Below are 13,834 nucleotides of genomic sequence, written 5' to 3' on the forward strand. Positions count from 1 at the left end.
ATGCCATTCCACTGTGGCTTGCTCTACCCTTAGGAGAATCTGGCACATACTTGTTGGAGGCCACAGCACCATGTGGACACGTAACTACTTAAGCACAAAAGCATCTGCCAGAGTTCTCTGGGAGGAGGTGGAGCTGTCGGGGGGTGGGAGGGAAGGAGGAGGGACAGAACAGGACAGACACATTATAACCCTCCAAAAATAGACACCAGCATTCAGGTAAGAAAAATCACAGCTAACGTGTCTGTTTATTACCTTACACTATGAAGGCCTTTTAAGGTGACAGACTATGGTACAAATGCCTAATCTGTAAGTGTAAGCGAGATTTCTATCTCATGCCCGTCTGCATTCACTGGGTAAGATCATCTCTGAACTGCCACTGTCAGTGCATATCTGCTTCTAAGTAAATGTACTTTCTCCGTATCTCTCCTTCACGCAAGATGAGAGATCACAGTCACCAGGCATTACCAATATACCTCTGAATTCAAGAAGCAATGGGCATAGAGAGCAAAGGTGGGTGGTGGGTAGTATATGATAAACAACTCTCTCCAGGGCAAAGAGCACAAACTAGCACCCTGAATCTGCTGTGGGGATATGCAATAGGTCCTTCCCATTGTTGGGATAACTCCTTCCCTTCAGGCAGCTCAGGTATGTGTATCAGTGTATAGGGATAAAGAAACCATTAACACCTGAAGTATGAGTTTCTTGGGGCAGCCTTAAAGATGTATATGAATACTTCTAGAAATAGATGAGGGCTTTTTCCTGATCCTTTTTCTCTGATCCTATTTTTATTACTTATTATTTCGTTATGATGCCCTTGCAGAGCATTGTAATGGAACTTTCATCTTTGGTCTTCCATTTCTTATGGTTTTGAGCTGACTCTTTGCTCTAGTCTGGATTTTTTTTTCCATTCAAACCATACTGTAGAATCATGGTGCCTGCAAAATAGCAACTATGTATTTTCCCTCTCCTATTCACTGTGCCAGCAGGCTAGCACAGGGTTGAATCGAGTACAGTGAACCTGCATTCTCTTACTTCTGCTCCTGGTGTGGCCTTTGCCTTTGAGTGTTGCCTTATACTAAGGCAGTCTACTATTCCACACAACACTCGCTGCTATCAAAACTGCTGCACAAATAAAACATCATTCTTGGAAAAGTTCCACTTCTATGGATGAAGCATGCAATGGAATAATTATTTGATGCACTCCTGTTCAATGTCTCCAGGGCAACAGCAGCTTTTCTTTTTAGTACTGATTTGACCATGTGGACCCATACTTCAGCACCTTCTCTTTTGATGGTCAGTACTGTGAGTTTAGCCACACTCAGAAAAAAATTAAAAAAATTAAAAAAAAACCCAAAGGGTGATACTACTGTGTGTATCATCTAAAATTGGCTGGCTATTTAGACTTCTTTGCAGTCAACTCCCTTCACCACATGCTGCTTGTAATGTGCCTCTGGCCTGGGATGTTATGTGACACACTTGTGATTTGAAGAAATCAATGCGTAGGAACTTAACAGCAAAGTTTTGTTACTGTTAAGCCAGGTGTTCTTTCTTAGCAGCACTGGGAAGTACTGGGGACATTTCTACTATAAGCACTTCCAAGATTATATGATTCAAAGTCCATTATATTTCTACAGATAGTATACACTCATCAATTATGTGTGAGACAATTAACATGCCTATTTCACACAGTGATTTATGAGGTTTCCAGTCTCCTATTCCATGGTGTCTTCTACTGTCTAGTGCCCTTTTAGCATCCTGACAGTCAAACAGACAGTCTTTTACTTTAGCCAGTGGTCTTCCTCTCTTGTCCTCTAGATGAACTTTCCTCACTGATGCATGCTCAGTAGAATGCCTATTGTAGGTAATTTATAGGTACCAAAATCGTAATGTTTGCTCAGTCAGCACCCGGCTTATTTCTGGACATTTGTTTGTCCTTGGATAGAGATAAGTTTGGCAACCTGTCTTTTAGTGATATATACTGGGATGTTAACCTGTTTTTTAATAATATATACTGGGGTGTAGAAGATAAGGAGGATAAAGTGGAAAATCTTGATGCCTGCCTGTTGCATCCCAACCTAATCCCAGAGTGAGACAATTCGACCTTGTGTGGAGGTCATAGCTTTCATTGTTGTGTTTCTTTTGCTGAGAGCCTTTTGTCAAAACAGAACAGTCTTACAACATGTTTTCTAGTCCATAATACTACATCCACACTATTCACAACATCTAAAAGCTTTCACAGTTTTGTAAGAATTAACCACATAATACAACAACTTTATCCCTAAAATACGTGGTATTTCTACTTTTTCAAATCAACTATTCCTAAAAACAAGTTACAAAACACACTGCTCCCCCACTTCCTCAACTCGCCTCCTCTCCTTTGTTGTTTAACCGGAAAAGAGAATAAACAGAACAACCCAGATCTGCTAACAGCAGGGACAGACACAACAACTAGCCTTCCATTTTCCCTTTTTCCTCCGCTGTGCAGCTCACAACCACGTACAGAACAGCCTCACGAAGGCGCTCGCACGGGGACACCTCGGAGGTGGGTGCGTGAGGACGGGCGCGCGGCTGCGTGGATAACCCCTGAGTCACGCACTTCACGTTTATTTTGGCGGCTGTGTTTCTGCGGATTTTTTTTGTTGTTGTTGTTGTTGCTGTTCTTTTTAAATCGTTACCACGAAAAAAAACCAGAAACGCACAGCAACCCAACGTAAAGGCAAACGCCCGGCGGCGCGCTCCCGGCTGCAAGCGCCCGCACCGCGCTGCAATGGCGGCCGCGGCGGAAGGGGAGGGCGCGTCGCGGTGACATCACGCAGCAGCACGGCACGGAGCTGCGCTCCGCTGGGCTCGGCTTGCGTGAGCTGCGCGGGTGTCGTTGGGTTTGCTGAGTCGTAGGTGACGGTGGGAGAGCGGTGGCCGGCTCGGAGGTGTCGCATCATGAAGTTCCAGTACAAGGAAGACCACCCGTTCGAGTACAGGAAAAAAGAAGGGGAGAAAATCAGGAAGAAATACCCCGACAGAGTCCCCGTGAGTGTGCCGGACGAGCGCTGCCCTCGGGCTAGCTGTGCAGACATCGCCATTCTTTGCTGTCCTTGTCGCTGCCGCCTGCTGCTTTGCTTCTTTTCTCTGAGAAAAACGGGATTAGGAAAGATGATTACTTTGACGTTTCGATATTAATTCCAGACTGCTTTCTCTTTAGTGCGAACGTATTCGTTGTTTTACGCCAAGGTCTGTGGGTGGGTGTGGGGGTCTTTTTTCAGGCATCCGCAGTAATTCGACTGCAAGAACGCTGTTAATCTTATTATGGCAGCCTGTGTGCGTGGGACTGGCGGATGGGGAAGGAGCTTGCTCTGGGAAAATGGAGGAGAACAATGAATGAGTAAAACAGGCGTTCTTTGTAAGAAAAAAGACCTAAATCAAATGTTTTCCTTTTATTTTTTACCTTTTTTTTGGAGCTTGCTCTTCAGTATAGTCGTACTCCGTTCTTTTCCTTTGCGTGAAAGAAAAAAAAAAAAAAAAAAAGAAAAAAGGATGCTAAATAGTAATTCTCAGTCTTACTTCTCTCTTGTTTAATCATCCTGTGGAAAAAAAAAAAACAAAACAAAACAAAACAAAAAACAACAAACATCATTTGGAAAACAAGATCATCTTCTAGCTAAACTTTCCTTCCTTATCCTTAGGTCCCTCTGGAATCCTGGTGGAAAACTCCTGGCTTTATAATTTGTAACAATAATTGCCAAAAGAAATAGTAACACTAGTGTTTATTTTATTTATTTTATTTTATTTTATTTTATTTTTTTATTTTTTGTCCCCTTTTAATAAATGGTTTACAGCTTTTCTCTCCAATGCCACTGGGAGAGTTCTGTCCTAGATGCAGCGTGCAAAAGAACTGTTACACCTTAGGTTTTCCCTGTAGGATGGGACCATTTTTTCATCTTGAGAAAGGCCCTCAAATGGGTTGATAGAAGTTCTTGAAAGTCAGAATTTGGGTACATTTTGCCCAGTCATTTTTGGGGCCCCTAGCACATCAGAGCAGATTGAACATATAGTGTATGCAGTTCTGTCTTTTGAGATGAGGAACTCAGAGGGCTCAGCTGGTCAGGAGAGAGGCAAACTGTAAACTGAGGATCAACATGGCAGATTATGCAGCAGGTCATGATAGAAGTAACTGGAAGAAACATGTGGAGAGCACAGCAACAGACCTGGTCTGGCAGGAAGTAGAAATATCAAGACAGAGGGGCATTAGCAGAGTGTTATGGACAAAAGCAGGATCAAAGTGAGTGAGGTGTGCTGCAGCTAAGGAAAAGAGAGAACACTGCCTGGAGAGGCCCGATGTGTATTGTTGGGGGAGGCTTGTTGTCGGAGCTGCATGTGGAACAAATGAGTGCAGCAAATGGTTTTTACATCAGTTCTGTCACTGCCCTTCACAGCAGTGCGATCCTTAACAACAGTGTCCCTTTGGCTGCCAACACTTCAGTGTCGTGATACATCTCAGCATTTTGCTGAAATTAGACAATTTCAGCATTCTGCCCCAGTCCATTGTTACCAGAGTCACTTGCCAGCAGTAAGAGATATGAAGGTAATATGTATCTGGCCTTTGGATTGTTTTTGTAGTTTTGACTCTGTGTGCAAAGTAACCTTTAGAAGAGATACCTACCTGGGTTATCCAGGAAACTGACTACAGTTATAGTCTAGGAAAACACCTCCATTTTTCCCTGACTCTTTGTAAGAGGGAGATCTGTCTCAAGCTTTATGATTTGATTTGAATCCTTTCTAGGTGTTTAGAATCCCCAAAACTCACCTTGTCCTCATAGCCATGGCATAAATCAAGGTACCCTCTATCTTCTTTTCCTTTATCTAGCGACTAAGCTAAATGCCATCCTTTTGAGTCAGTTTGGTCCTGTCACTGCTGCTACCTAGCAGTTCTGCTTACCAGTCTTCTAAATGGAAAGCAAAAATTAAAGGCTTTTTTCTGCTGCAATTTGTTAAATACTACCTTGTAGCATTTCAGGATAAGAAAACAGGCAAAGTACTGTTGCTGGTCAGCCTGCATCTGTGTAGTGAGATTGTGCCTTTCCTTCACAATACTTACCAATTGTATCTTGTATGGAAATGCATGTCCTAACACAGACTTAATCTGAAAGAGCTCAGTTGCCTAGTAGTTGAGGTTCTTGAAGTTCTTGCACTAGCAAACTACACATGTATTTTAGAAAGAAACAGAATTTTCAGGGCTTTTGGCTGTGTTGGAGGCATCTAAATGGAGCGCAGCTCAAAGATGTCCAAGCCAGCATCTCCACTGTATGGTATGCTTTGCAGATACTTGGATCTGGAAGAAGGAGAGTTTGGTTGGCGTGGCACTTTTTCCAAGTTAATACACGAAGCTCATCACATTTTTTTCCTTTGGCATACTGTTTCGTTGATGTGTCAACACCATTTTCCTTCTAAAGAAGGAGGAAGCACAAAGCACGACAGTTCAGCCTTTTCTATTGTACTGCTGACACAGCTGCTGATTTTGGTTGCCAAAGGGCTGGGAGCATGAGTCCTTAGAAATTAGTCTCACAGTGTCTCACATAGGCTGTATACAATCACAGGTTCTAGCAGAATTACAAAGTTGAGAAAGTTCAGAAAATTGAGCTTCTTTTTTTAGAAGGTTGAAAATGGTTTCTGCAGAATGTAGATCGAACCATGTGACATATCTCTCTACTTGATCAAAAATACATATAAGGAAAAAATAACAACTGCCACCAGTGTCTGCATTTTCTTTCCACATGCACGCAGTATTTCCATGGAAACATATCACCAAGCTTTGGAAAGATTTCCAAACCTTTTTATATTCAAGTCACTTGGAATAGTTCCTATTTCGGAGAGAAGCATTTTGCCTAGCTCTGGTAACAAAAAGTTCTATGTAGCAGGAGATCTCTTCGCCTCTCTGACCTCAAATCTGCTGAGCTTATTCTTTCTTATGTCAATGTATAATGAGGATTAGTATTTGGTGCCAAAGGTCTCTGTAAGTCCAGGTGGTAATGTGTTGTTTATTCATTATGTATTTATACAAATAAAGAAATGTGTGTAACTATATTAAATAGGGGAAATAACATCGAGTTGTTGGATCAGGTCCAGAGCAGGGCCACAAACAATCAGAGGGCTTGAACACTTCCCCTGTGAGGACAGGATGAGAGAAGCTCTCTGGGGCTCTTCAGCCTGGAGAAGAAAAGGCTCTGGGGGGACCTGTATAGTGTTCTACCAGTACCTGAAGGGGCCCTACAGGAAAGCCGAAGAGGGACATTTTAGAAGGGTATTTGGCGACACGATGAGGGGAGCTGGTTTTAAACTGAAGAGGATAGATTTAAACTAGGTATTAGGAGGAAATTCTTTACTGTGAGAGTGGTAAAACACTGGAACAGGTCAGTCTGCCCAAAGAGGTTGTGGGCGCCCCTCCCTGGAGGCATTTAGGGCCAGGCTGGATGGAGCTTTGAGCAACCTGGTCTAGTATGAAGTCCCTGCCTATAGCAGGGGAGTTGGAACTAGATGATCTTAAAGATCCCTTCCAACCCAAGCCATTCTGTGATTCTATGAAATAACCTGAAGGGATATGAATTTCAGAGCAGAAGATAACTACTCAAGAACTGGCAATTTGGAAAAAAAAAAAAACAAAAACCTTCCTCAGTAAGCTGTAGCTTCTCTTTCAATTCTTTGCTTCATTCTAGATCACAGTGGGTGAATGTGGAAATTAGGATATGAGACTACTGGGAATGGAGCTGATTTTGTGTCAGGCAGGTTGAAATGTAACTTGGAAACAGCTCAATTTACTTGTATTTGTGTAGTAGCCTCCTGGTAGCTCCTTCATACAAAATTAATCTGCCTTAAGACTATCAAGGTGACCTGATTTTTTTTTTATTATTATTATTTTTTTTCCCTTGGCAATTATGGTTTATTTTTATGCTTATTCCACTTTCCACTTTTTATTCGTTGTGCTTACTGCTGTAGTCCTGAGCTCCCAGCACAGAGATTGCCAGTGATTTGCTGTCTTCTTCTTACCTATCTCTTCTTTAATGTTGTGTATTTGTTAGGGATGAAAGGAATTTCTAAAGGCCTGGTAGCACCAGCTTTCTCAAAGGGTATTGCCTTCTTCAACTTCTATTTCTTTGGTTCATTTTCTTTAATGATGCCCATAGCTTGTCTCTTTCTACCTCATCAGGTAATTGTGGAAAAAGCACCAAAAGCCAGAGTACCTGATCTAGACAAAAGGAAGTATCTTGTGCCTTCTGACCTCACAGGTAACAAAGTCTGCCTCTGTTCTTGATTTTCATTAAGATGGACTTATTAAGTGACTTTAGTTCATGTGATCATCACCAAAAATGAAAAATCCAGGCAGGACTCAACATTTTATCACTACCCCAGTTTGCCCAGCTGTACTTATTGTATCTATGTATCTTACAGTCTAGATTACAACATGCAGAATTCTTTGAGACTGTAGGTGTCACAGTGACTAAAATAATACGTGTGTGTCAGTGTGACTTCCAGCTGTGGTGAAAATGACTGAATTGTGTATCAGAGGCAGTGGTGAAATCATCAGTCACTGATGAGGTAGCTCAGGTATACTTGCTGCAGGAAAGGACAAGTTCTTGAAATATTCTCATTGTTGTCCACTACTGTGGTTGGAGTCATGACCATGATTTTTTTTCTGAGTGTTCGTGAACATTTTTGTGTGATTACATTTGTTTTCATTTGAGAACATAAATAAGTTACAGGAACAGCTTTTTTTTTTTTTTTTCCCTCTCATTGCAGTACGTAACTTATTGCAGAATACTTTCTTATGCAGAATAGCTCAAATAAATAAGGAATTTGTTTTCAGGAACTGCAACCCATTTACAGTGTGAAAATTCTCTTAACATGTTTTTGATGTACAGAGTTTAACGTTTAAGCAAGCTTAGAAGTCTTCCACTAATCCCTGCAGAAGAACAATTCATACCATAATAGCTGGGCTATGGATTTAGAGAATGTGGTGGTCTGAAGCAGTACTGATTAACTTGTGAAACTGTCAGCTCAGTGTGGATTGGCTGCTAATATTGTTACAGTTCCTACTTGATTTTCCACACTGTCCATTTTCCCTAGTTTTTACATACAGTATGTGACTTCCATCACTTCATTCTCGAAAGAAAACAGCCATGCTTAGTTGGAAATTCTCTTTGTGTCTGAGGCATTCTCTGTTTCTCTTCAGTTGGGCAATTCTACTTCTTAATCCGAAAGCGGATCCACCTGAGGCCAGAGGATGCGCTATTCTTCTTTGTCAATAATACCATCCCTCCCACGAGTGCTACCATGGGTCAGCTGTACGAGGTAGGTCTGACCTATCTTTCTCTTCTTGTTCAATACAAAAGAAATTTTCTCTTAGCAGTAAAAGAACAAAGTATCACTCTGCAACTAAATGCAACTAAATACATTTTGAAAGAATACTAAACCTTTGTTCAGGAGTACTTTTTCCTAGCTTGTACTGTATGAGGACATTGTGAACATTGCTTGCTAATATTTCTACTAAGCAGTGTTACTTAACTTTGAAGGCATATTCTGTGCCCATCATTCCTCTGTTACATAGGCATTAATTATATCATAGTTGTTTTGCAGCCTGGATTGATTTCTCCTTGATTTCTCCTTGGGCTGTGCTAGTGGTTTTTAATAGAAGAGCTCCAGTTTGGTGCTGCAAGCCTTATTTGACCTAGCACTTTTTGACAATGACTGGATAATTTGTATATGTAGACTAATGAAGATGTAAGATTAACTACTCAAATCTGGCTATGTAGATATAAGTACATCTGACTATCTAAAGCTGAGATCAAGACTCTCTGGCATTCGGCAGACTTTTTGTATCCATTTAATCATTTAACATCTCAGCTTTACTGCCCCTATATAAAAGTGGACTAGTGTCACAGCCATTTAGTAAGGTGTTCTGAAATATGACGAATGTAACAACATTTATCAAGTACCAAAGTATGCAGAGATTGTTTTTAATGTTAGAGCACTCCTAAGTCACTCCTCCTGATCTTAAGGTTATGTCAGTGCTGACATTCTGCTGCATAGCCTGCAACAGTCAGAGCTGTTTCTGTTGCATATTTGCAGCACACTATCTTTTCTAGTAAATCCAGTGTATCCAAAAATATGACGTGTCTAAATTTAGAGGTTGAGCTGTGAGTAGAGGGAGTTTCTGTATATATTCTCTTAGGAAAATGTGGAGCTATCAGTGTAAACAGAAAGGTTATGCCTCTTTTTTGCTACAATGGTTTCCTTGTTGGATTTTCTCATATGTAGTGAAGAACTATGGGGCTGTGGTTTGATACTTTTTTCTTTTCTGCCCTTGCAGGATAATCACGAGGAGGACTATTTTCTCTACGTGGCCTACAGTGATGAGAGTGTCTATGGCAAGTGAGCAGCAGTCCCCCAGGCATGCAGGCGAGATGGACTGATGGAACTGATTGGGGAATAGGGGGAGGGTGTTGAAGAGGAGGAAGAAGAATGCTTGAGAAGAGGGGAAGAGGACTGGAAGTTAACCACATGCACAGTGCCATCATCTTCCATGTGTTAATTATAACCATTATTTTTAAGTTGAGGGGAGGGAGGGTGGGGGTATTGTAAATGAAATGGTGAACTGATAGGCTTACAAGAGGTTCTGTGTTGAGGAATGGGAGAATCCACTGTTTGTACTCTTCCCTTATGCAGCTGGAAGTTGCTAGCTGGTACTGGAGGCTGCTAGACAAGCCAGTGTAGTGGAGCTCCTGGAGAGTGAATGAACAGGAGGGAAATGGTTGTTCATGTGTAACCTTTCCATTGGATGCAGAAGGCATGCCTGGAACCTGTACACTGATCTTGTCGCACCTTACCCATGGCACGGGCTGCATACCTATGAGCATTCAGTAAGCTGTGAAATATGTCACCCTGACCATACAAGGCTGTCCTGTGCTGATAGTCCTCACTCTAGCTGCTATATGTGAAGTGTACCAAGTCTACTGTATTTCCTGTTGCTTTCACCATTTTAGAATGCATTTTACTCCCAGCCTCCAACTCTGAGGGCTGGGAGCTACTCAGCTGTGAGATACAGAGATGGAGAGGATGAGGGAAAGAAGGGAGGAATATTTTTTTCCATTGTTCTTCTAATTGCATGTTCTGGACAGAACAATTTGAGACAACTCTTTTGTTCTTTTCAGTGAAGCTAACTGCTGAACTCATAAACAAGGACCTCAGGAGAACAACTAGCCCACTTCAGCATTGAGGCAGGATTGAGTATACCGAACATGTCCATAGCTATTCATCCAATTTATTCCTAGAGACAGTCATGTAGGCAGACTCCGGAGACTGCTTAGATAGTCTGTTCCAGTTTCTAGCTAACCTACAAGTGAGAGTGCTTTTCTTGCTATTTAAGTTTAGTCTCCCTAGCAGTGCATTAATACAGTTAACTAGGGGTGGTCTTGTAACTAGTGAACACAGGAAATTATCCTCCAGTGTTGTCCTTGCACCAGTCTTCTGCAAATTCGAAGTTGGCAGAAATCTTTTGGGTTTAGCCCTCCCTTCCATGTCTCATCCCTGTACAGATCTTGCACCATCTGCACAAACAGAAGAGATCAGTCCCTCCCATGTGTCTTTTGCTTTTTGTGATTGGACAGCAGTGTCACTCTTTGACACGAGAGGTGCTTTTAGACATGAAGGGGAAGGGGAAAAGATTCTCTGTAGGTTTTTTTATTTTTATTTTTTTTGTTGACATTTTTTACTTTATTTTAAGCCAGTGTTGTGTATGCCCCACCCTTGGAGGTGTTCAAGGCCAGGATGGGTGAGGCCCTGGACAACCTGTCCTAGTGCTTGATCTAGCAGTTGGCAAGCTTGCCTATGGCAGGGGAATTAGAGCTTGATGATCCTGAGGTCTCTTCTAACCCAGGACATTTTATGATTCTATGGAAGTTACCAGATAGATGCTGTCCTGTGCAAACCTTACGCTGTCATGCCAAAGCAGTTACTTCTTGGTGGCACAAACAGCAGATTTTCCCATAATTGCCATAACTCAGATGAGGGGCTGTGGTTTGGCGAGTGAGCTGACTTTCAGGAATGTTTAGAGGTTTTATCTAAAGATGGAATAACTGGACCTGAATTATTGCAAGCATTCCTATATTTAGAGGGTGGATCAAGTGGGAGGAAAAGACGAGAAAGATGAAGGAGACAGGCAGAGTCCAAAATAAGTTGAGGGTATTTACTGTATTTACCTGAAAAAGTTAGAATCCAGTTCTCTGCATTCCTTGGGAATGATAGATCAAGATGAGTGCTTCTATGGTTGTGGAGACAGGAAATCAGATTGCAGCCTTTTCTGATTTGGTCCACTGAGAAGATGGAAAATGAGGCTGGGGGTGTGAAGCAGGAGTCATTAATACAGCTGTGTGAAGGACAGGGATGCAGTGTAGTGCAGGAGACTCACTGCCTGTGTGGTACAGTAAGTAGCAAATGAATGGAAGAAAAGGAAGCAAAGAATCCAGGCAATGTAGTCATAAAGGGGAAACAGAAAACGGGGGAATAAATGATGAAGTGGGGGAATAAAGGATGAAATAGGTGGGTTTCTACAGGCATTTTTCATCCTGAATTTCAGATTTGCTGTTCTATCACGTTCATCTGGAATAAATACATTTGGAGGACTTGTATCTGCTGCAAGTTTACATAACTTCCTCTTTTACTGGACCACTCTCCTTCAGTTAGACTCCTTTAACATCCTTGGGGTGCAAATGCACAATAGTCTACTCATCTAGGAAGCTCTGAATGTTCTGAAGTAGAGAACAGACTCGGAAGGCTCTTTAGGGTAAAAGAGAAGATAGAGGCAGATTGTATACAGCCCTTTGCCACTGTCCCACTTGCTCACATAGTGTGCCGCTAAGCATGTGATTGTGTGTTGTCTCAAAGTAACTTGTGTTTAGGCACACGTAAGAGAGAAAGAGTTGGTATCTGGGTTGTGTTTTTTTGTGTTCGGACCTCTTTTCCCCTCCTGCTGCTGGGTTTATAAGTAAAAAGAATGGGACGTATCTCAGCTGTTTGCGACGTTTGAATTTACACTTTACATTAGTTACTTTACATTTCTTTTAATTGGATTGTGGCATTTACTTCTGTTTTTGTGCTAGACTAATACTGTACGAAACAATGACGGTAGTTCTTTTTTTGTGTTGATTAGCTTCAGGTTCTTTTAAAAATTCATACTACTTAAGCTAAATCAACCAGTCAATAAAGATGCATTTGAAAATCACAGGATTGGCCCAAAATGTGATTGACTGTAGTATTTATCACCGTGTGTGCTTGTAAATAAAGAGCCTGACTAACCAGGGCTGCTTTGTCAGAACTTCTTGCTGCTATGTTTTTGTAGAACTCTAGACTTCTTCTATCCTGTCTATAAGTCAGACCTCTCCATTTTTTATTTTTTTATTTTTTGTTGTCACTTGTCTGTGTCTTGCCATGCCACTCATGTGAACTTTACTTAGACGTAGACCATGTAAGAAAGTCTTAAGGAATATAGTGGGTGTGCAGAGACGTTCTCTGCCATTTTTAGGATCTGTGCAGAGCTAGCTAGCTGATGAGCTTCGAGGGCACAACCAGACTTAGCTACCATGCCTACCCTCAACCCACCCAGGACTCCAAGTCACCCCCACAGCCACTAACATCTTCAGCTGCAAGGTTGCAGCGGGGCTGGACTCCAGTTTTCCACAGCCTTGCCCAGCCATACTCACTCCCTGAGCTGGGCACATCCATGGCCCAAATTGGCCCTGGCCTATCATCATCCATCAGCTATAAGGAAATCTGGGATTTGCTAAGAGGTAGACCTGCCATGACAGCAAATCTAGGTTTGTTTTCGTAGAATCCTGGTATCACAGAGCAGCCAAGGTTGTTGGGGACCTCTGGGAGTTGTTTGATCCAACCTCAAAGCAGGGACACATAGATCTGTTTGCCCAGGACTGTGACCAGGTGGTGTCTGAATATTCCAAAGAGGGAGACTACACAACCTCTCTGGACATATCCTTATGGATATTTGCGTGCCAAGAGGAAAATAGCCCTGCTGGAAGTGAGTAAGCCAAGCAGGTAATGTTTTCCCTTAGCATAGCCTCTCCAGGTTGGTCACATGTAGCACACAAGGTAATGGTGAGAGAGGCACACAAGCTTCCCCCGTCTTTCCCATCCTCCCCAGAAGCCAGGCCAGGCCAAGTCAGGCTCTGGAGTATGGCTTTCTAGCTATGGTGTCGACTGTGAGTTTGTGCAGGTGCCACTGGCCAAGACAGTCAATGAGCTCGTTGCGGGTTAACCTCAGCAGGCAACTAAACACCAAACAAGTTCTCCTACACTTGTCCACCACCACCACCCTTGGTGGGACAGAGGAAGAGTAAAAATGAGTAGAACTTGAGATCAAAGTTGAAATAAAAATTATTAAATAAGAAGTAGAAGAAGAGAGAAAACAAATCACTCACCGCTTACTGTGGATGGACATGCCTGGTATGCTCCCAAGCAGAAGATTAACTGCCTGAAAGTCCCTCCTCTTCCTTTTTGTTACTAAGCATGGTGTTACGTGGTATGAAATCTCTTTGGTTAGTTCATGTTGTCTGCCCTGTATCCTTTCCAGCCCTCTGCAATCTGTTTACTTGAGGGAGAGAAAGACTTGACACTGCAAACATTCTTTAGCACAAGCTAAAAAGTTGTATTATCAGCATTGTTTTGGTAACAAATCTAAAATGCAGCACCATACAAACTGCTGTGATAAAAATTAGCTCCATCCTAATCAGGATGTGATCTTCACCTCTTACCTTGCAGTTCATTGCTTCTGCAT

General features: G+C 42.1%; 1 protein-coding gene across 1 annotated transcript; it reads left to right on the forward strand.

Annotated features, from left to right (window-relative positions):
* The first annotated feature begins 2,811 nt into the window (after positions 1-2,811).
* Positions 2,812-12,361, forward strand: GABARAPL1 (GABA type A receptor associated protein like 1). The gene is made up of 4 exons (XM_052705338.1): positions 2,812-3,027; positions 7,199-7,277; positions 8,222-8,340; positions 9,359-12,361. Exons 1-4 carry the CDS (start codon positions 2,938-2,940, stop codon positions 9,422-9,424), a joined length of 354 nt encoding a protein of 117 aa, XP_052561298.1. The 5' UTR covers positions 2,812-2,937; the 3' UTR covers positions 9,425-12,361.
* The last annotated feature ends 1,473 nt before the right edge of the window (positions 12,362-13,834 follow it).

Source organism: Tympanuchus pallidicinctus, unplaced genomic scaffold (genome assembly GCF_026119805.1).
Source record: "Tympanuchus pallidicinctus isolate F22 unplaced genomic scaffold, pur_lepc_1.0 scaffold55, whole genome shotgun sequence".
Classification (NCBI taxonomy): Eukaryota; Metazoa; Chordata; class Aves; order Galliformes; family Phasianidae; genus Tympanuchus; species Tympanuchus pallidicinctus.

What these genes read in the sequence shown, in the direction of transcription:
- GABARAPL1 (XM_052705338.1), top strand. Translation starts at nt 2,938, where the DNA reads ATGAAGTTCCAGTACAAGGAAGACCACCCGTTCGAGTACAGGAAAAAA. An exon ending in TGTGCCTTCTGACCTCACAG is followed by an intron (nt 7,278 to 8,221) that starts GTAACAAAGTCT and finishes GTTTCTCTTCAG; the next exon opens with TTGGGCAATTCTACTTCTTA. An exon ending in CCATGGGTCAGCTGTACGAG is followed by an intron (nt 8,341 to 9,358) that starts GTAGGTCTGACC and finishes CTGCCCTTGCAG; the next exon opens with GATAATCACGAGGAGGACTA.